General features: G+C 32.1%; 1 protein-coding gene across 2 annotated transcripts in view; it reads right to left on the bottom strand.

The window, feature by feature from the left end:
- Positions 1 to 208: 208 nt before the first annotated feature.
- LOC118199665 (glycerol-3-phosphate acyltransferase 3-like) overlaps positions 209 to 24,131 on the bottom strand; it is a 138,782-nt gene continuing 114,859 nt past the window's right edge. For both annotated transcript variants that reach the window (XM_085809728.1, XM_035371564.2), the window contains exons 13-15: positions 19,265 to 19,393; positions 6,884 to 6,963; positions 209 to 1,820 (exon numbers count right to left, since the gene is read on the bottom strand). In XM_085809728.1, coding sequence (XP_085665854.1) covers positions 1,715 to 1,820; positions 6,884 to 6,963; positions 19,265 to 19,393 — 315 coding nt within the window. In that variant the 3' untranslated portion in view covers positions 209 to 1,714. The remainder of the gene's footprint in view (positions 1,821 to 6,883; positions 6,964 to 19,264; positions 19,394 to 24,131) is intronic.

The raw sequence follows: 24,131 nt of genomic DNA, 5'->3' as shown, positions 1-24,131 counted from the left end.
TTATCGTGTCTTAATGATTTATGATGTTACATCATCAACAGTGTCTAGTCATATGCTATTTCTTGTTTTAAAGAGCTACACTTAAAGCACTTATGTGAAAGCAGAAGATTTTTACATTAAAAAAGTTACAGTTAGTAAACATTTTAACTACATTTTAATTTGGACATTTAATGAATGAGTTGATTTACTTACAAACTTTACAAAAATGTATAACACAAAAAAGCATTTATTATCTTTTTCAACAATCATTATGATTACTTTTTAACAAATTTTTAGAACTTCTACAAACTTTTCTTTGAATTCATGTATGTTTGGCAACTGGTTCAAATTTAAAAATCTGTACTCTGTTTTTCATTCGAAATTCCCATTGGAAATGTATAGAAATTTTCATCTTACAGAAATATTTCTTAAGGTTTATAGCTTTCATGCTTTTGTCTATTTATTTACAGTAATAAAATACATTTATGTTATCAATAAATTTATATTGTTAATAATCACAAATCACAAAAGATATGATTTGCTTCTTTCAATATAAAAAAACTCTTTCTTGTCTTGAAACAAAATTTTTACTTGACTCAAGTTGACATGGTTTCCCTTAGCTTGGATCCCATTCACACTAAATAAAGCACATCAGATTTTAAATAAAGCACATAGATTTTTAAATAAAGCACACATCATATGGATGGGTCGGTAATAGGCAGATCCATTATCATTCTTTTTACAGTTTTTCTTTTATCCTTTCATTCGATACTTAAATGACAGATAGATTAATATATTTCTACATTAATAATATTTTCAAAAAATAAACCCCTACATTTTTAAAATTTTACTGTTCACATAGTTTAATAATATATGCTGATTGTTCATATTTTAATAATATAAGCTTTTCAATTTTTTCAAATATACGTAAATAGTATATTTTGATAAGGACTATATATGTATACTAACTGATAACTGCATTATTCTTTATTTATTTTAATAATCATAAGAAACAGTTATGTAAGCTCTTTTGGTAATCAAACCACAGACGTCCATTTAAATCAGTTTCACTCACATCTTTGACAAGTAGTTCTGATTTCAGTTGATTGATTTTAAAATGGAGAAACATTAAAACACTCTTATTTAAGATCATCTGAAAAATGAATTGCCAATCAAGATATTACCTATTTAAATTTATTGGTGAAAGACATTAGCAACTACATTAAATATTAATTAATTAAAAAGTGACTGATATATTGACTCATTATGAAGTTAACCAATGTGACAAAATACAAAAGTAATTATTTAAAAAATGTTTTAATCATTAAACAGACACATTTTGTAAATACTCATAAAATATTACAGCATAACATTATTATTTTAAAATACTGCATTGCATTTAATACCTAAAGACAAATATATTTTTATATTTTATTTTAATTTAAATATATATCTTTAAAAGTGTATTATAAATATATTTATGTTTACAAAGGAATGTTATGTTACACAGGAATTAAAAACTTGTGTACATGTAATCATTCAACATTTAATAAAAGTGTAACACTTACAAACCATTTAATTTTACAGTTCAGCCTTTTAAATAAAACTGAACCACAAATGAATATTGAATCTATATAAGACAAAAATATCGGTACACTCAAAATTATCACAAAATGTTTTGATAAAGCTCTTTGATAATTTAGCACACAGAAATGATTTTATTTGAGGTCCTTTTCTAGGTGTTTAAAATAACTTCATCAACCATAAGTTTTCGGCTATATTCTTGTTGCTGCAGTTCTTTCCATTCTTTCTTTACTTGCACGCGTTTTAACTGTCCATCCCTATAAATCCAATGCAACATTTTATTTAGTTTTTAAACCAACAGTGTAATATAACATACATGTATAAATTTCACTGCAGACTCTAATACAACATATAACATACATATATAAATTTGCAGTATAATTGCCGACTAATACAACATTTAGTTTTTAGATAGCATTACAATTACAACATAACATTAAAAAAATGTTGGCATTTAGCTTTACATTCCATGTATATGTTCTCAAAATAATACCAAAAGCAACATACGGGTTTTGTGCAATTAGCTGACTGTTTCTAATTTCAGAGTTCTCCACTGCACTACATAACTTTTATGATACAGAATGTAATTAACATTACCCGGAGACTACTACAAATGTCTGCTAATACAAATACACTGGCATGATGCCCTATGGCTCAAACCAATACATTGACAAATCACATTCCTGGAGTCTTTTTTTATAGTTTTACACACATCAAAATGTCCTATCCAATATGAACATCTCTTATGATGCATAGCTTCAGGTCCTCTTACAACTGCTGATTATGTCTGGTAAATAGGATTGTTAAAATGCCTCTGTAATCCCATTCACACTGGATAAAGTGGAAGTCAATTAAATGTAGAATTATGAGTCTTGAAGCCAATGAACAGAAGGCTTACTTATGCTAGCTGCTACATGCATAATTGACCATTCTGCTGAAACTTAAATGAGTCTTTTTCAATTATCTCTTTTGGCAAGGATGAAAATTCTTAGTCATACTAAGGTAGCATTTTTCAGTCACTATCGCCATTGCATCTTCTATGAAATATGGCTGAATAATGCATGACATACCAGACAGTCATGCTCAAACTATGTAAAAATGAAGTTGATTGATAGTTAAATACTAAAAAAAGTGTCTGTTCACAGTCCCATAAAACAGAAAATGTCTTATTAGAACAAAGGAAAACACATATTTATAAACTTATTTAGACATATATGTAGAACTATAATACATGTATATATTACATACATAAAAGATAAAAAAAAACATTAAATCAAAATGCTAGCTTTAACCTTCAATTAGTCCTTTAACTATTTTTTTTAATTTAGGTATTTACTCTTCTGTCCTAAAAATAGTAACTGCTTATAATAAAGCTCTCTAAACTGTGTCATTTCAAAATTAATAGCTGTCATATGACTCTTACATAAAGCTGATGGTGCAGATGACTTGCATAAGGTTTCAGCCAATAGCAATTTCAGAAGCTTAAATATTAACTAATCAAGCTAAAGCAAACCAAAGTCAATTTTGTGACTTGAAACTCAAAACTCTTGGAACTTAACTTGTTGTTTTAGATAGCCAGCTAATTTGTCTATCTTCAAAAATATATTTAAAAAATGTGATTGTACTGATGTAGTTCTTCAAAAATAGGTTCTTATTGCATCAATTTATCTATGTTGGCTTGAAAATGTCTGTCAACAACATCAGAAAACGTTATTAAAAATTGGACATGACTGTAACAACTTCTTTATGCCTCTAAAGTGCAACTACATAATTTCAAGATTCCAAACTATTCCAGATATATACACTGGTCATCAAAATTAAAGGACAATGAAAAAAAATATGCTTGCTTAGTTTATGCTTCAACTAGTGCCCAATGCTGTAGTTATTTATGTTAGTTAAATACAAGTGAACGCACAATTGCACTTTTGCACATATGTTAGCATTGGAAATATGCAAATTTGGTGATTGACAACGTGGTGCGAAGTAGACACATGTTGGAATTCAGGTCTGTAGTGTTGCTTAAAGTGAATGTGGTTTCTGAGAGTAATCAGTATTCAGTAGTTATGGCTCAAAGGCATCATTTAATTGAAGGTCAAAAGTGGCAAATAATTGGTAGAATCGAGCGAGGTCAAACACAAATGAAGGTAACCCAAAATTTGAATATCCCTCAAAGTGTCATAGCAATAGTTTGGAGTTGCATTTTAAGCACTGGATCAGTTGACAGACAGCCTGGTCAAAGGTGAACAAGAGCAACAGCTGCATCAGCAGACCGTCTTCTGTCACTGTCGGCTCGAAGAAATCATAAAGTAACTACAAGAGATTGTGTTTTAAACATTTAGGCTGCTACAGGAACTCAAATTAGCCATTCTAGTGCTGCACGAAAACTCAATGAGGCTGGCCTGTATTCAAGAAAACCAATGGTTTGTGTCCCACCCATTTCAGCTTTCAGAGGGGTGAGTTTAAACTGGTGTCGTCGTCATGTTCAATGGAGTCAAGATGACTGGGTCCGAGTGTTGTTCACTGATGAATCTAGATATAGTCTGAACAGTCATTCTAGACATGTTTTGATCTGGAGAGAAAAAGGAACATAGAACTTGCCTTTGCTTGTGCATGAAATATTCTGCTTCCTCAACTGAAGTTTAATGGTTTGAGGAGGAATCATGACAAATGACAAGATCGAGTTGCATACCTTTCAAGCAGTTTCTGTAATCACTCAGAGATATGTGAACGAAGTACTGGAACCCAAAGTTAGACTACGTGGTTTGATGCCATTTTGATGATCCAAATTATTTCAGCGTGATGTCATGCTGAATTATTTCCTGGCAGAATAGTCTTGACGTACAATCCCTATCCAATAGCAGAGCCCTTTCAGTGGTCATCCTCTATGCTCCAAACCCAACATGATGGGTATGAACATCTTTTAACCATCTCTGAATCTATCATAGATTGCTATGTTATCTTTCTTCAAACATGCCCTTAACAAATTAATTGGCTACATGATCTCATGTAGTCTGATTATCCACCATTTGTCAAAGTCTAGCTGCATACTATTGCAATAGAAAATAAGTTTTAATGCTCTCAAGCAGGGGTTCTCAGCCAGTGGTACGCAAGAGAAAAATAGGTGGTACGCAAAGAAGCAAAGTATTTTTAACTATTAAATTCAAAAAGTAAAACCCCGAAATCCTGATTCAGGTTTTTCTCCTAGACTCCTAAATTTATGCTACCTGAGCTTTATTCAAGGTCACCGCTCATAGACTTTAGCAAGAGGCAAACGATCTGTCTGCATAGCAGTTTTCATGGTTCTTCCATGTTGTACATTTAGACATAACAAAATTTGTCATAAATGATGTTTTTAAAAGGTGTGATAGAAATGGAGGCTATATTTAATAGGAAATAAAAATAAGTTCCAATAAAAAATAGATAATTGTATCTCATTAATTCTCTTAGAGTTTATTGATTTATTAGCATGTCAGCACTTTATATGTCGCCATTTCTGGGCTCATATTGCTCATTTTCAATGAGAATCATTTTTACATCAGTCTGCTGTCTCTAACAGTAGGTATTTTGTCTTCTTGTTGCTTTGTATTCCTTACTTTTCTGGGCGGTTTGAGAATATCATCGTCTGTTTTTGAAGAACTCTTAACATATTGTACATTTAAATATTTGTGAAAAAATAATAAAACAAACCTAGATTTTCAAAATGGAAAAATAGCTATGATTGACTAAGTGGAAAAGTAATGATTCACAGGTGATGGATCCAGGATAATCTAGAAAATAAAATGTTTCTAGAAAATATAATGAAAGTTAGTTATCATTTGGATTTACTTGGAATAGAGATGAAATGGACCCTCAACCTCAATGTGTTATCTGCGGTGAACTATTATCCAATCAAAGTATGAAACCATCTTCTCTTAAAAGGTATCTTGAATCTAAGCATGTCAATTTAAAGGATAAATCTGAAGGCTATTTTAAGAGGTAATTAACAGAGTTCCAAAATAGCAGACAAGTAATGAAAGGTTCTGGTACTTCAAGTGAAAAAGCTTTGGAAGCTAGTTACCTGGTAAACCTAAAAATAGCTAAGACTGGGCAGGCTCACACTATTGGAGAAAATCTTATATTACCAGCAGCTAAAGATATCACTTTAGCAGTATTCAACGAAAAAGAGACTAATGGTTTTAATAATATTCCGTTATCAAATGATACAGTAATTCGACGAATTCATGAAATGACAAATTCCATAAAAGAGACACTTATTCAAAAAATATAACATAGTGAGTATTTTGCATTGCAGTTGGATGAAAGTACTGATATAATGAACTTTGTACAATTATTAGTTTACATACGCTTTGAAGAAGATAAACGAATTCCTGAAGCACATTTATTTTGTGAATCTCTTCATGATAGAGCAACTGTGAGTGAAATTTTCAAAGTAATTCACAATTTATGTCTGAGAATATCGTTCATATAAGTGCATTGTCGTATGCAGTGACGGAGTTCGTGCTTTAACGGGAAAACATTCCAGAGAGATTTCTCAAATAAAGGAAGTCGCACCTGAAACTAAATTTACAACGAATTTTTAATTAACAAACTCAATGATTTCAAAGTAAGGAATGGGAAAATTATAAAGTAAAAAAGATTTTTATCTCCAACGTGCGAGATTGTGTATCAGAAATTCTAAAGATATGCTCATTTTAAAATTATTTTGCGATATTGCTGTTGAATTGAATTTTATGGTTTAAGTGTGAAGGACATGATATTTAATAAATAAAGGTAACACACAAAATGTTACAAAAGGTGTCCCCTTGGGCATAATGTAAAATCTGAAAGCTTTCAGATTTTAATATTATTATTACGGTTGCTGTTGTTATTTAATATTTCTATTGAGAAATTGAAAAATAATCATTGTAAAATGTAGTGGTGGTATTAAAGGCTTTCAGTTTTTGTTTAGATGGTACGTGATAGAGAAAAGGTTGAGAACCACTGCTCTAAAGTTTGATGTGTAAAACTAAAATTTGATGTGTAAAACTGATTTGCTTAACAGATATGCATCAATGACTTACTGAACAAATATTGCCTAATATCAGCTACAGAAAATGTGTGGTTGCTACATAATTGATCCTTGCATGCTTCACCGTTATTGTCATTTCTACAATTGTTCAACATTTCGAACAAATGCTATACTACAGTTTCAGTTTTACTCATTAGCAAAAATTCAAAATAATTTTAGTTTCTCAAAAAAATGGTAAGTAATAAAACACAGTAAGGAGAAAATACACAAATAATTAATGCCTTTAGGTATAATAATAAAGATAGAAAATACCATTCAAGGTCAACTAAACCTCCTTGTCTTGATATAATACTTTTGACTCTCTTTGCAAAATCAATTGCATTTTCACCTTCCTAAAAATTAAAATATAAATATTAAATATGCTAATACAAACTATACAAAAACTTTCAGACAATAGTGAATACAGATGCTATGTTATGAATGAAAGTTTGCATAATTAAAACCTATTTCACTGAAAAATTTTCACAGCTCAATTAGAAACACATTTTGCTAAAAGTCATGCAATAAGAAAAAGAAGAAAATAGTTTTTGTGTTTAACTGTGTAAATTACTGACAATTTAGCATATTTCACTTGAATGAACCCTAAACACCATCAATTGTCTGTAGTACTAAGCAGAAAAAAGTTTAATATATTTCACATTACGTAAAACATGGGAAAATACATTTTCAGGAAAAATTTCAGTTCTTTTAAAATCGCTTCATACTAATTGAACTTCAGATGAAACATTTTAGGCCATTATAATACAAAATTTCTTCAAATCTTATATCATTATCATAAAATATTTTACTCAAATTATAGAATTTGGCTATAATTAAATTTGTTAACCAAAATCCAACATTAAAAATCCAAATCAATATTTAATTCACAATAAATAAATTAATTTAAATATAAATAAAAACTTATCAGATATTAAAGTAAAACTTGCACATTCAGTAATTTAAACACTTCTCAGTTTGGTTTAATTTATTTTATACCCTTTAAAATAAATAAATAAATAAATAAATAAATACAATGAAGATAAATCTTTTAAGGCATAAGAATAATCATAATCATAATCATAATTTAATTTAAAAATAATTAATTTTTTAACAGAATAATCATAATTTTAGCACGATTTCAAATTCTGGATCATGTTAATTACATTATATATATATTAAGCATAATATGCAATAATATTCCTACGCTTAACAACAGTAGTCGATGTGGCATGAAAAGAATAAAATTTTATTTCAATTGCATGAAAAACAAAATGTATCAATACTCACCAATTTACATCATAATTACAAAATTAAATGATGATGTGATGAATCTGAAAACTGGGGGAGGGGACAGTAAAGTCTGGACAGATAACTTGACTTGATATATTTTCCTCTCAGAAGCTCCTCATAGCATGTGCTTTTATCCGTTTGCTGGTTTCTATTACTCACTGCCCATCTAAATGAAATCTTTAAGGATCTTCAGACCATTCACTGATGTGATTTAACTCATTATTTAACTTTCAAATTATCACGGTCTTTTCAACAGGCTTAAGGTTAGATTCCCCAGATTTTCAATAACACTTTAGTCCTGATATTTTAAACTAGTTCCTGTTTCTCTCCCATATAAAATTTTTTCTTTGAGTATACTGAAATTACATACTAACATTATTACTCGGATCATATAATTGTGAAGTATTATACATATTCATGGTATTGCATGATTATTTCTTTCTCCTGCGGTGCCATTTCTAGCTGAATACGATGCACTTACATACCCTATCTTAGATATATCTCTAAGATGCTTGTTATATACCCCTCATTAACTGAGTCAATATATACATCTCGTATCTCAGATCTGGTACTTATGATAATGTTATACCATTATAGGGGCAGGGATCTGCTATGATGGCAGTAACCTGTTGCTTAAATGATAGAAAGGTAAGGGGAATATTAAATAAAACAAGAAAAATGTATTAAACCCATGACAATAAATTTTAGGCTAGCTTTTCATAAAACTGGAATTAGAAGGCATTAAATTTATAAAATTCATTATTTCTTTAGCATACTGGTCGGTACAGCACAGCTCACAAGACATATGCAGCTCTGCCAAAAATTGATTTCAGCTACCTGTGGGAGAGCGGGATGGGAGACTGACGTACCGCATATGGGCACAAAGGATACACACATGATTAATGCACGAGTTAAGCAAGAGCAAGCCAATGATGGCTTGTCCATTAGTATGCAGTGGTCAGTATCAGAGATGCCATAAAGTCTCACGTGAATGACGAGAATACCTACTCAACACCTTAACCTACTTGTGTATTTCAACCAGCTATAAATCTCAAAAGTATTTTTGGCATCAATTTAATAAGCTGTTATAACTTTGTGATGCTGCTTTTATTGCTATACAATGAAATATGTTTTCATTGCCATCCATTTGACATGGCTAAAAAAATGGAAGACTAAAACCACAAATTTAAAGCTGAATGGATATATCTGTTCCCATTTATACAAAACTCAAATAGCCTTCCGACTTGTTGTACTTGTCAAAAAATATTAGAGCATAACAAGAAATCAAATTTGAAAAAATACTTTACAACTAAATACATGTCATTTGGCAGTAAATATTCTGTTGTGATGTCAGGAAGAAAGCAGCTAAAGAACTTAAAATTATTTAATAAAAACATCTGAAGAGCTTTTCCGAGATTTTACGAACAAGGCAAAAATTCTTAAAAAAATTACCACTGTCTGCTAAAACAGTAAAAGACAGAAAAGTCAAAATGTCTTCAAATACAACCAATCGGTAGATCAAAGATCTTAAATTGATTTCAGCTTTGTCAAGAGCTGTTGGTGAATCTAGTGACATGAATGACACAGTGCAAGTTTTGCTTTTTGATCAATTTATTTCATCCACGGGCCTTAAAAGACTTTTAGGATTATATCCACTGGAAAGGTTAAACTTATGGCCAGGATATTGCAAAAGCTGTCATAGAATGCATGGACTAATATCACATTCCATTCCATAAAACTGTTTCATATTTAACAGATGGGGCAAAAAGTAAACCGGCATAAGAAAATGTTTTGTTTCCGTTTTAAAGGGAAAAAATTAATCATGAGATACTTGTTTACAATTGCATCATTCAGCAAGAAGAACTTTGCACACAAACATTTCCAGAGGAAATTTGCAATGTTATGGAATTGGTTACAACTGTAGCTAAAGCTCTTTATAATCACAAGTTTAGAGAATTTTTACCGTAATTTCCGGAAGAAATGCCACGGCGTTTACATGTTTAAAACAAATTTTCAGCGGGTGCGGCGTTTCTACCCATGCGGCATTTAGGTGCACTAAAAATAAAATATTTCCTATGATGGTCATTGCACATAGTTTGGATGGCCTTGTCATTGTGCATAGACTGGTGCTGTTCCCACACAAAAGACCACTCAGTTGCTTTTTGCGAACGTTATTTTGTTTACATTCTTTCCCTTGAACGGACCTACATGCCTTATTCACCCTAATGAGATCTCAGAACAATAACATTCTTCCCCCTTTCAAATCAACATTCTCATCAGTTTGAATAGTCTCTCTCCTCTGCCATTCGATGAATCTTCCAGGACCCATCCTCTCCCCACCCCTGCCTTTTCTGCAATTTTTTTCGAAGGCGGACACGACTCCACCTGCCTCACAATAACGAACTCTGACGAATTTCCCCTTCAGCATGAATGGATTTTTTTTTTTTGGCATTCTGCCAGAAATAGATCCCATCAGTTTGGGTACAAGTACTTGTTGGATAGTTTTTAAGTAAGAAGGAAGCGAAAAATTTTTGAAAATGTCCCTAAACGGCACAGAAGTGCTGGTTTTAAGCTTAATGTAATTTCCCGTGCTGAACAAATTGGAAATCGAGCAGCAGCTCGAGAGTTTGAAGTGGATGACAGATGTATTCAACGTTGGAGAACTCAAAAAGAACTTCTTAAAAATATGCCACAACAGAAACGAGCCAAAAGAAGTGGTACTGTAAGGTGGCCAAATCTAGAGGACGACCTTGTAAACTGGATAAAGGAGCAACGAGGAAAGGGAATGGCAATTTCGACGGTAAAAATTCGCTTACAAGCAAAATTTATAGCAAAACGAATGAACATAAATGATTTCAAAGGAGGTGTAGCAGATTTATGAAAAGAAAAATATTTCTGTGCGTACTAGAACAACAGTTGGGCAACAATTACCAATGGACTGGCAGGATAAAAAGTCATCTTTTCTAAAATATGTGACAGCTATTATTGACCAAAAAAAAAACTTCTTCGGTCACAGATAATAAATATGGACGAAATGCCGTTAGCTTTCGACTCTCCTGCAAACAGAACTGTTGATGAAACTGGTGCAAAAACTGTATCTGTGTTTATGACGGGGCATGAAAGAACGTCATTTACATGTGTGTTAGCTTGTGCCGCGAACGGTGACAAGCTAAAGCCGATTATCATTTTTAAACGAAAGACTATTCCGAAGGGAAATTTTCGTAATGACGTAATTATTTGTGCAAGCGAGAATGGCTAGATATGCGAAACAATCATGCATGAGTGGCTACAAAAAGTTTGGCAGTGTCGTATGGGATCTTTTTTCCAACCAAAGGGGTTATTGATAATGGATTCCATGTGTGCTCATTTCTTTGAGTCAGTGAAAATCAGATGTCAAAAATTGTCTACGACAGAAGCAATAATTCCTGGTGGTTTGATAAAAATCTTACAACCGTTAGATTTGTCAGGTAATAAATCCTTCAAAGCTGAAGTCCGAAAGCAGTGGGAGTGTTGGATGAGTGAAGGATTGCATACGTAAACCAAAAGCTGTAAAATGCGTAGAGCATCTTATGAAGAAATTGCAAAGTGGGCAGGAAGTGCGTGGAAATGGGTAGAAACATCGTCAATAATAGCAGGGTTCAAAGAAGCTGAAATTATATCCTTAGATAAAGAGACTGTAAATCAAGAGGATGAATGTGACAATCTGGAAGACTTAGATCAGGATTTACTAAATCTTTTTAATTCAGATAGTGAAGAATCAGATTTTGATGGCTTCATATGATGTATAGTTTGCTGTAATTCATAAGTAAAATTTAAAATTTCCTTTTGTCATCCAAATTTAATATTTCGTTGTTGCAATATTTTTATAATATAGTCTGAGTAATACAAATATGGACTTCTTTAGTGGGTAAATATAAGTATATACGTGAAGGTAAATATATTTTCCACATTTCTTACCTTTAATTTATTTTTGAGTTATGGTTTCATTTCATGCATTTTTCTTAACTGGTATGTCATATATCAGGAATTAGGTTGAGTTTTTGCATCTATACGGCCCACGACGATGTCATGAGCAATTTAATCTATTGCGGCGTTTACGCTGATGCGGCGTTTTTGTGTAATTTTAATTTTTTTCCCGCCATTTTTCTCGAGTGTGGCATTTACGCTGATGTAGCCTTTCTTCCGGAAATTACGGTAGTTGAAATGGAGACAGATCTCTGGCTGCATAGTTGGCATAGCGTGTTGGCTTTCAAGAAGAAATGTTTTAAAACGTTTGAGTTACCAGTAGAAATTATGCCATTCTCCTATCCTGAACTAATACACGATAAGTGGATCGAACAATTTTACTTCATTTTATATCATACCTAAATATTAATCATAAACTATAGGGGGAAAAGGAAAAAAAAATTCACTGTTGGAACAAATCATTTCACTTGAAAACAAATTATCCCTTTTGCCGAAGATTTTGAAAGAGGAACATTTTCCAAGACTGCTGAAACATCACGAAGAAAATAATTTGATAATTGACATTTACTATTTCAAAACAATAATTTTAAACATGAGGGAAGCTTTCCATGGAGGTTTCAGAAACTGCATAGTGATATTAGCCTTTGTTCAAAAACCTATTGGTGCTAATGTGATAGAACTGAATTTTTCTCCCTTTAATACTGACACTAGTGCTTTTGAAATGCAACAATTCCTGGTGTTAAAAAAAAAAAAAAAAAAAAAAAAATTATGGAGCTCTGAATCTGCATGCCTTAGTGCTGATATGGAAAATTAGGGGAAAATAAATGTGATCTTAGTTCACAGTAAAAGAGATCTACTTTGGGGGAAAAAGATAATTTTCAATACCTGGAACAGTAGTCCTGACTCATATGATCAGTTAAAAAAACTAGCATTTGCTGGTATTTCATTTTTGGGCTCTACATATTCATGCAAACAATCTTCTTCAAGCATGGACCTTATCAAATGTATACTGAGAAATTATCTTATTGATAAGAACCTGAAACCCTGCTTGAAAGTAAAAACAACAACATACAAATATAACTTAGCCAAACTTTCCAAAGAAATCCAAGATCACTATCCAAATTGTGTTTTTTCATATTTTTATTTTAATGTAAAAAATATTTTTTGTACAATTTTAAATAAGAGTAATGTTGTTACGATATCTGGTTTTATTTACAGTTGGTAGCTAGTTTAATCCAATTCCTAAAAGCGTGATTCTTGGAAAGAAATTCGGCTTTCAAAAGAAATCTTAATCATTGCACTGCTGATCTTTGGCTCTTTTCACTAAAGAGATTGCCAGCCACTGCTTTCAAATTACCATTTATCTACATCAAGACTTTTAAAGCTATTTTAATAACCTGTTTATTACTATCAAGATAATTTTCCCAGGCTGAAGGATTTCTAGTCAAAGGTTAGAAAGTGTTGTCGGAGAGAAGAGATGTGCAAGGTAGTCCCAAAATAATGTTTATAACATTTGAGTGTTAATAAAAAAGATACTGTTAAAGGTGACTTGACAGTTTGTACTTAAAGCAACAATATCTATATTGTATGTATAAGCACGTGCAGGTATTCTCTTACCCCAGTGCTTGTAGGTTAGTGTACATAAAATGGCAGAGGATACCAGACATTCTTCTGAGTGGTAAGTGAATTTTAAAGCAGTATCAGGAAACTGAAAATATGTGCAAAGGCATTATGTAGTATAATTGATTAATAGTTTAATTATAAATCATGCAATTTTAATTAATGCTATAACACAGCTATAATACAGTTATAATTTACTGTATTAACTGTAATTAGAATGTAATTATAATTAACTTTTATCAGAATTCAGAATTAATGTCTTGAGGGAGGTGCATTGTTTTTACTTAACATATAAAAATCCCAGATTTGCAAAAGAAAATCCATAAATACAATCATCCTTGGAAATTGATGAATAAGAACAGAATTGACCTAGAAGCAAATTTCGAGTGTTGCCACTGTGAGAAACAAGACCTTAATTTATCTTCCATGCCCCCATGGGCAAGACAAATTCTATTATGTTGCAACCGGGGAAAGTGTAAGATCTTTCATGCATCGTCACCCAGCAGGTATAGTGGTTAGTGACCCTGACTGCCCTAACGATTCCGTAGAGCACAAAATCTTTTTAATTTAGATAGTCTTATTAACTGAACAATTAATAAAATACAGTTAATGCACTTTAATTTGCCATTATAATACAATACAGCAATTACAGTAAAAACTCAATCAATATCCAGAAAGCTCAGAAAATGCCGGATACATGAAACTTTAAAATTAACTTTTATAAACTCAGACAACTAAGTGTATAATAGTGAACCAAAGAAATTTCCAGGTTGTATGTAATTTATGCAACATTTCGAGGGGGAATGCATTTCAAATATAAAAGTTGACATATGTTTAAGAAGCTTACAATTTTATATGCCTTACACAAGTGAAAGTAAAACATCTGATAATGAAACTTCATCAACTATGAAAGTTGACAAAGATGTCATAAAACCTGCACCAAGGATTCTGGCAGAAGTTTAAAGGAACAAATTCTTCTTTAATTAGTTACATAATCATTTGATACAGCACTTAAAAAATTACATTGGTTATAATGTTCATTCTTGTATCACCAGTGTTTATCAATTTTCAAATAAAATCATATATCATGTCCATTAATTCACATTTTTCTTGATGACAGGATCTCTGGAAATAATTTCACCACATGCCTGTGAAAAGCAGGTCCCGAATTTTAATTTTTTTTTAAATAGGAGGTAAAAAAAGATAAACAGCAGTTAACTTATGTCCTTTAAAAAAAACTAAACAAGCTTGTTGAGAATTAATCAGGTTTACATAAAACCAAGATTAACCAAGATCTTATGATTGTGTTGGTGACATCATGCTTATCCATTAAAATAGCTAAATTGCACTGCTTGGTGATATTATCTCTAATTGCTTTACAAGTCTCTCATTTCCTTAATATTTCACAGAGGAGAGGGAGTTTCTCGAATTCTAAAATATTCTGGCTAGTTGAATATCAGAAAGTAGGGCTTTCACTGTTATTTACTACAGTTACAATATGATTGCAACAGCAATTAAATCTGCACTCAACAATGGCCGAATATACAAGATTGCTGGTTGAACAGCTGCAGACTGAGTTGTGTTTGAATCCTGATGAACAATCTGGATGTTTGAGTATCTTCATGATTTCCTTGTGCGTAACATGAATACAAACCAATTTTCCTTAGAAAATTCTCCAAAAAGATATCCTTCCCTTTAGGTATTTTGCCATATTCAATTAAATAAACAGTTCACTCATACATTTGATTAACAAGTCACATGTATTTGAATAAATGAACTGTTGTGACTGCTACTGACTCCACAAAGGGGGAAAAGTCATAAAAACTGGGTGATATGAAATGTGGCTATCTGTGCTTCCCTTCCTAAGAAAATCATAGCCACTCTTTATGGATCTATTGTTTGTGGTGTAAAGAGACTAAAATAATGTTTGTAATAGTTGTCTTTTATAAATGAGTTTGAGATGTGGAAGCTATCTAAGCTTCTTATACAAAATTACTCCTGTGCATTTATCAGTGCTATCAATTTCAACACAATAATATACCAATATACTGTTGTTCATTACAGCATTTTTGTATTACTTATTACTAGTAACATGAATTTCTCAAAACTAATGATACCAGAGCAAGTAGTAACTTGTAATACTGAGACAACTGAAAACGAATTTAATGAGACCCATATTTACTTAAAGGTTTACAAAAGAAGCAATAACATTTAGTAGAGTATGTGTTAAGAGCTCATTTAAAGTCAAAAGAAGACCAAAGCTGTGTTCTTCCTTTGTGTTCAACTGAAAAAAAAATTGAAGAGCATATAATCAATTAGTTTGCCCTCCGATTGTTTTATGCAATATTAGTTTAAAAGTTAGATTATACATCAATCTGCCATGACTATTCCTTAAGAAGGCTGGATGATTAATGCCCTTATAATTTTAATCCTTAACTGTCCTTATGTCTCCTGTACACAAATGATTTAGTTATCTGGACAAAATCTTTGAAGAAATTTGTAAACCAATTCACTAAACCACTTGGCTTAAGTACTTTTAGAGCAGTACACTGCAAACTGGAGTTGTGTGAAATAAACAATATTAAAAAAAAAAAAAAAAAAAAAAAAATGAGAATCATTCTAAGCGTGAATAAGTACCTATAAGTGACTATGGATCATCATTTACCAAGGAATGAATTATTTGATTATGGCAGAACACACTAGGGTATCTAAAGAGAGGAATCTGAAAGAAAGGAATGCCTTTGTGGGAAAATGGCTCATATTCCCATTACACAAAAAACTTTAAAATTGCCTATTTGCTAGGATGTGAACTCAGATCGAACTAATAATATTCAGAAGTCTTCTCTACCTGACCAATCAATGTGAGCCCATCTAAATAAATTGACATCAAATCAGATAAAGCATCTTGCTGTCCCACATCAACTTGATCTATAAACATTTACTTTCATTCAGATATCTCATTAGAATGAATCTGAATTTAAATCAGTGTAAGTCCCTCAGAAATTTCAAACTTCATTTCATTCCAGTAAATACTGATGTAGTAAAAATAAGGCACACTGTTTCTGTTTTGATATGAAGAGAAAACAGATTCATTAGGTCAAAATTTGGATTAAAAAGAAATCTTATATCCCAATGAGAACAGCCATGAATGCTGAGGGAGGAATAGCTCTGAATACACAGCTGTTTCATGGCTAACCCACCACTTGGGTCAAACTGTAATGGTTTTCTCTGGCTCAAAAGCAGCTTCACAGGCTGCAGTGCAAAAAAATGACATTCAAAAAATGCAATCTCTTTTAAGTGACTCGTGTATAAATAATAAAAAGTTCATCTTTTAGTGGATTCCTACTCAATGTTGGAATTCAAGGTAATATATGAGTCAACTCCCAGACTACAAGAGATGTAGTGACCATTCAAGCATCTAATATGATCTTCTACAACAATATTAAATTATTGGCAAGGAAACTATTTAAAAGTGAATTCTCTAAAAACTGCTTTGAAAAGGTTTTCAAAGACAATGGTGAAATTAAATTTAAATATAGTGTAATCTCCAAGAAGAAGAAAAGAAACACAGTTATATTACAGGGTGATTATAATTAAAGTTGCGATTTCAAAACACTCTAAAACTACCGGTCAGAATGACTTGATATTTTACCAGAATAATCGTGAGGCAATGGAATTTTGTTTGGCGAAAAAAAATTAAATTGTTCCAAAATGTGCCAACAGATGGCACTGTCAGGGTTCACATGGCTATTGTGGAGGTATATGGACATTCCTAAGACTTGATATGTGCACCACAGATATAACTGTGATAAAAATGCAGAACACTAGCGGAACATATAATGCTTTGCTTGAATGCGTCATCATGACTGACAAAGAAAGATCGCACTCTGCTCGTGAAGATTTTCTATCAGAATGGTGACTGCATGTTAAGAGCTAACAGGAAGTTCTGGAGATTAAAAGGCACAAAATCCGACCCCATGACTACTTACGGCCTGCTGAAAATGATTGACAAATTTGAAGAGACCGGTTTATTTGACATGAAACGAGGTAGAGAATGAAAACCAGTTACGGTGGCAGCAGTGGAAGATGTGGCCACAATGTTAAAAGAATAGATGGACAGTGATGCAGGAATCAGCAGTGCTTGGGGAATTGGACAAATGTTGGATATGCCTATCAGCAAGGTGTGATGTCCTATGGAACATCTTGTGCTGTTATCCATGCAAAATAACTCGTGTGCAGAAGTTGCTACTTACTGACCTGGAAACACATGAATCGTTTGCACAATGATTTCTTGCCCGAATGAAACTTGGCAATGGATGGTCAGGGAACACTCTGTGGTCTGGCGAAGCCTCTTTCCATTTGCAGGGTTCTGGAAATACTCAAAATTGCAGGATATCAGTGATCGAGAATCCGTTCCTGCTACAGCCATTACCTCTTCAGTCTAAAAAGGTCACTTGTTTAGGTCGTAATAATGCCAGCGTTTGTCACCGGTTCATTCTTCTTAGAGATTACACCTGCGGGTCCTGTTAACTGCATCATTTTTGTTACGTATTTTTGCTTAATCATGTCCTTCCGGCAATTCATCAGCGTCAGTGTGTGGATCGCACAATATTCATGCCTTCAGACATTGCTACATGTGTGAAGCAGCTGCTGATCACTCATACATTCATAAGCTGCCATTTTCCTACAGGACGGCCGCCATGTTCGCCCAACTAAAACGACTGTGATTTTTGGCTTTGGGGATACCTGAAGAATGTTTTTTATAGCAGGTGGCTTGGGAATCTGATCGACTTGAAGGCAAGCATAATGTACCACATTCATAGCATCAGCACAGACACCTTCTGAACTATTGCAGAACATGCCATTTTGCACTTCTATCAAGTAGCGAAAGAAGGCAGAGGCCACATCGAATAACTTATGCATTAATCATCCGTAAGGTGTTTGCTTCATGAAGCTCCTCTTTTTCTCTTGTCACTATTATTGTTTTCGCTGTACACACGTATTCGTTAAAGTGTTCGCTGTGAACACTTCTTTTCACCTGTCATAAACCCTTGGAGGTCTATTATTTCCTTTTGGCTAACAACATTTCTGTGTTTAACGATTAGTCCTTGCACCTGATAGCGCCATCTATCAGCACATTTTGGAACTATTCTTTTTTCCTTCGCCAAACAAAATTCCATTGTCTCACGATTGTTCTGGTAAAATATCAAGTCATTCTGACTGGTAGTTTTAAAGAGTGTTTTGAAATTGCAACTTTAATTATAATCACCCTGTATATCACATCACTACACTTCCCATCAATACTCCTTTTGTAAGCTCTGTGATCTTTGAGTTAAGATGAATAAAGCTAATGCTCTTTGCTGTCTTCGTGCTCTTCTATCCAATGGTTTGGGATCAAATGAAATCATTCTGAAAAACAAGGAACTGAATGGGTCCATGAATTGTCCTCTGCAACTGTATTTTTTTTTTTTTTTAATCTTTTGTATTTATGGCTTTAGTTATCCTTCATGTAATCTGTGACAAGAGTGGGAAAAAAACATGTACACAAAAAGCAGATATAAAAGCCATGCAAAGAGCAGATCATATTTTTGTTAGAATATTTCAGGCAGTTAATTATAAGCACTTATTTTAATAACTTTATAACAAGTTTTAAAAAGTCTAAAAGATAGACACCATCATTCATACAAAAGTATCATTCCATAAATTGTACTCTAAATTAAGAAGAAAAAATAATCAAAAATCGAAAGTAAAGACTGGAAATAATAGAAAGATATTTACCTGTCTTGTCATTGGAGGGAGGTACCAAACATCACAGACAATGGCCCATGAAGACATCATCATCAACAAATAATGCACATAACCTTGTTTGCTACTGTTCCAGAATGGATCACCAAACCTAGGATCATACTGAAAAGTAAAATACTTTTCAGATTACAATCTAGAGAAACACTGTTTATATTCATTATAATAAATTGTTCCCGTCTATGAAGTGCTTTCCTAAATGTTCTTTTTACAATAAAAGGAAATAAATTTCACCATGCACTCCTGCTTTCTAAAGATTTTATATTTAAGAGAATAAACTAATTAAAGCAGATAAATTGTGTACTAAATATACAAAGACTTTAAAAAACAACACAACATCAAATAACAGTCTTTAAGTAAGATTTCAAAATTAAGTAATTTTCATTAATTAAATTAATTTTCATTAAATTTCAAATTTAAGTAAGATTTCAAAAAGGGAAAAATTAGAAAAAGATATTCAAAACAGATACAGTATCCAAACAAACACAGACCGCTAATATTTTTTTAAATTCCATTTTCATCGGCTTATCATTAGCTGGACTATATGCAGAAGCTGAATTTTGCAGTGAAAAAGTTTTAGTATTTTCTACATGATGCCATGAAAAATGGATTTCTAAATATGTAGCTGTTGGCTTGGCTAGTGAGTAGCTGGTTGATTGCTTAGCTGATATGACAAAGATCCCATGCTATCCACCTTTCTTTGAACACTGTGGGAGGATTATCAGAGAAAAACTCTCTCATATTTGCATATGGACGAAATTATGGAAACCCCCCCCCCACATAGCTCAACTGTCTGCTGAGAACAGAGCCCAATGTAAAACACACGAGTCCAGCGCTTTTAACTTCTATGGCACTGACAAAGGATTTAAATGAATTTTAAATACAAAAACTCCTAAAACGTTTCTAGGTTGTTATTTGATATCATTATCTTGATATTTTGTCTTTTTCTGGACACTCAATCTATTAAAATTTAATTATTGGTGGATAATGTTTCCATATGACAAATAGTTGTTATGTAGCAGTTGAAATTGTAATGAACATAGATTACATATTTGTAGCCTGTTAACCACAAAATACTCACAACTTTTCTAGTACACTACTGCTAGACTAAGGCCCCGCTAACAAGAGCAGATTTAAATGGTAGTGAAAACTGGTTCTTCCGTGTCCCATTCACATGGCGACAAGCATTAACTGCTTCTCCGAATTGGAGGTAGAACGTTCCTTCCTCTCGGAAGCAGGGCAAATGGGGGGATTTCCCATACTGCACTGCGCGATTGCGTGGTTCACTCAGTTTTATCAAACAACATGGCTGACGTGCAACTGACTGCTCGCTGGACTGTAAGCGAAACAATCACATTGGTAGATATCTGAGGATGCAATATCATCCCAAAAAATTACATAGAACCGTATAAAATACAGAAATTTGTAAACAAGTACGGACAAGGTTATCTGATGCTGGGTATTCCAGAAATACCATTCAAATTAAAACTAAGATGGGCATATTGGCTTCAACTAGACAGGGGGACTCGGTACCTTTTGAATGATTTTTTTATTTAAGAACTTTTATCTACTTTTATGAGTGTTATTAAATGGTTTTGTAAGACAAAATAATTTTAAGCTGAGAAAAATATTTTTGCCAGTATTTTTTTTTTTTTGGTTGTTGTTGTTGTTAATTTAAAATTTTTAGAAGAAAAGTTTAACAATTAAAATGTCATTCTTCTCCTACAATTTTCAATGATTTTCTCCCATGTTTTCTTATTGTATTTATTAGAAAGTTCTTAATAACTTTAAGGATTGATTTTGTAATTATTGAATTAGTTTCTGAGAAAAAGTTCTTATGCAAAAACTTTGAAATAAATATAATCTCAATCACATTTCCACTTCAAATAATTTTTCTTTTCAGTATTTTGCAAAACCCATTCTTGTTTCTCTAAAGTATATAATTTTAATTATGCGGTTAAAATATTTGGGCTATATCTATATAAGTTTTAGGACTTTAAATAACAGAATTTATTGAAAAAAAAATGCAAACTGAGAAAATACAGTTTAAAGAATATAAGCTGTCTATACGGTCACTAAATCATTTCAAATTTCTTAAAAATTTTATTACTGAATTTCATTACATATATATATATAAAATAAAACCTAGTGCTATTCAATTGGTTAATATAAACATAAATTACAAGCTTTTACTTAAAATCTTCGTAAAACATGTCAAAAACAATTTTAACAGATGAATTAATTATAATATATTTTCTAAAACGTTTATAATCAATATTAAAACATTTATAATTACCATTAATGCTATTAATTTGTTGTTTTATTCATTTTTTTTCAAAAAGTAAAGTTTGAAATTTTAGCAACCACAAAATATTTTATTTAAAACCGCTAAGCAACATATGTGGTTTCTTTTCTTCTTTTAATCATTTGGTCTCGTATATAAATTGCATTTTAAATTAATTTAGGTGTATTTTAATTAATTAAAGAATTTAAACTCGATGGCATTCTGTAGCAATAGTAAACAATGTCAAAAAAGATGTAAGTAAATGTTAGAAATCCACCAGTCTGAGTCGCGTTTGTGACATCGTTCATTGCTTGCAGTGGCTTATGGGTTAAGGGATGGAAGGCGATATACATCTGAAGCGGTCCTGAAGGCGAAACTGCTTCATATCCCCGTTCTACCTAATACAAACTGTGGCTGTGCGAAAGAGCATTGCATGTGAACGAGGCTTTAGTGTGTTGTCATCTCTTACAGAATATTCTCATAGAGGACATCTTGCTGTATGGAACATTATGAAGCTGCCACAAACTTCTACTGAATTTATAGCCACAGCGTTTACTCTGTCACATATGTATAGCCCAACATACCATCGATATTTTTTAAATACTTTTTTCTTTTGCAGTGTTTTTTCTGAGCTGTATTGTTTTCCTAAGTTTATGACTTCAGCTTTTTCCAAGCATTCAACAACATATCCAGTATGCTCTGGTCTTAACTATCAAGAAGATCTTGAATTTTGCAGTTGTTCCGAGGGGAATGACTTGTCAGAAAGAAAGTGAAACTGACATTGACTACTTTTAGAGTCTATGTGCTTTAAGAAAGAAAATGAAATTTAATTGCAAAATATATCATGATATTATCATAAGCCAACAAAAGTTTGTTGCAACTGATTTTTACAATGCTAATATTCAGCACCTAAATGTGCACTTAAAAAATTGCATTCCTTTTATGAAAAGGTGGAAATACTGTGACTTCATAGTTCAATGTGTTTTCATGAATAGCACAATACTAGTGCTTTGACATGCTTCAAACATTTTTTAAATGTTCCTTTAACCCCTTGATGCACCGCTACAGGATCAAAAAATGGTCTTCGAACAATTTTTTTGGGGGGAAGTCTAAAAATATATGAAAGCACCTACGTTTCTGTAATATATATCAAACACTCACTTTCCTGTAGAATATCTCTCAAGCACAGCAGCAGTACTGTGGTTTAGTTTCCAAATTTAAGCCTTATCACCCACTGTTGATCACTGAAGAGATCTGGGATGGAAGATATTACTGGTTTGAAGAAGAGTAAGAAAGCACTGAGAAACAAGTGGGTAATAACACTGCTTTGAAAATTTGGTTACCTTAATATTTTGAAAACAAATATTTAAACATTTTTTTCAGTATACAAAATGTTTCAGTTATGTAGCTTTAGAAGAATCAGGCCAAATTATGACAGCTGATGCTTCACACATGTGGTCTAAATTGAGTCAGGGTTGCCACTCAAAACCATGAGAAAGAAATTCCTGACTTCCAGGTTTTCCACATGCATTTTAAGAAAACTCTAATCTAACTGCATAGAGTGTGTTGGCTGTGCTGAAGATAAATTAATTAAGGTACTACTTGAAGACACAAAAATTTGCTAATTACATATGCCTTTGATTAAAAAAAAACTTGCTTTTGAATTCTCAAAGCATTACTACTATAACCATAACAGGAGTTAACAGGAGTTATCCTCCTCGGTAACTTTCAAATTAAGTTTTCGCCAAAGAAAACTTGCTATATAATATTTACATACTAAACCAACATTCTCTTCAGCAATCAATTGTATCACACAAATTAAGTCCAAATAAACTCCCTTTTTATTATATGAAAAGAGTATATAATGCAAGAAGTGATTGTTAGTGCATCTGAAATACTTGCAATCATTGACACTGAAATACATGTGTAATAAAATGTCAGCACAAATATAATTAGTTAAAAGAATAACTTAAAAATTTTACAAAAATAAAAACACATTAAAAAAATTAAATATAATTCACTCCATCTATGTAATAAACAAAATCAGAAATGAAATTTATTGATTTTTCAATAACTTTCATAACTTTATAAACTTTTAAACACTGGATTTTTTTCACCACTTATTGTGATAAAATTATATTATGAATGATAGATTTATTGTTTTAAAAAATATTGCAAATAAGTTATGGAATGGAAGTTATTGTTTACAAAATGGCATTGGGGAGCAATTACATATATCCTATTAAATAATATATAATTGCAATACAATCACCTTTGTAATATTATGACAGCTGCTAAATTCTGGAGGGTCAAAAAAGTAGTTTCCTTTTTAAGAACTCAACAGACTCTTGATGAAAAAGTTAATATAAGCATATATAATGCAAATTAAATGTAATTTTTTATTAAAATTTAAGACAAAAGGCAGCCTGCCTATTCACCGAGATTTGAACTTGAGCCAAACTACCACTGTTCAGTGGTCTTATCCACTAACTCAACAATGTACAAATATCTGCACACGTGTTTGCAACATTTGTTAAATGCTTTGCAATTTTAATCATT

The sequence above is a fragment of the Stegodyphus dumicola genome, chromosome X2 (genome assembly GCF_044657685.1).
Source record: "Stegodyphus dumicola isolate Sdum_Otavi_A_Nest chromosome X2, ASM4465768v1".
Classification (NCBI taxonomy): domain Eukaryota; kingdom Metazoa; phylum Arthropoda; class Arachnida; order Araneae; family Eresidae; genus Stegodyphus; species Stegodyphus dumicola.
The sequence above is the reverse complement of the archived record's forward strand: the minus strand, read 5'-3'. Positions and strand labels throughout refer to the sequence as shown.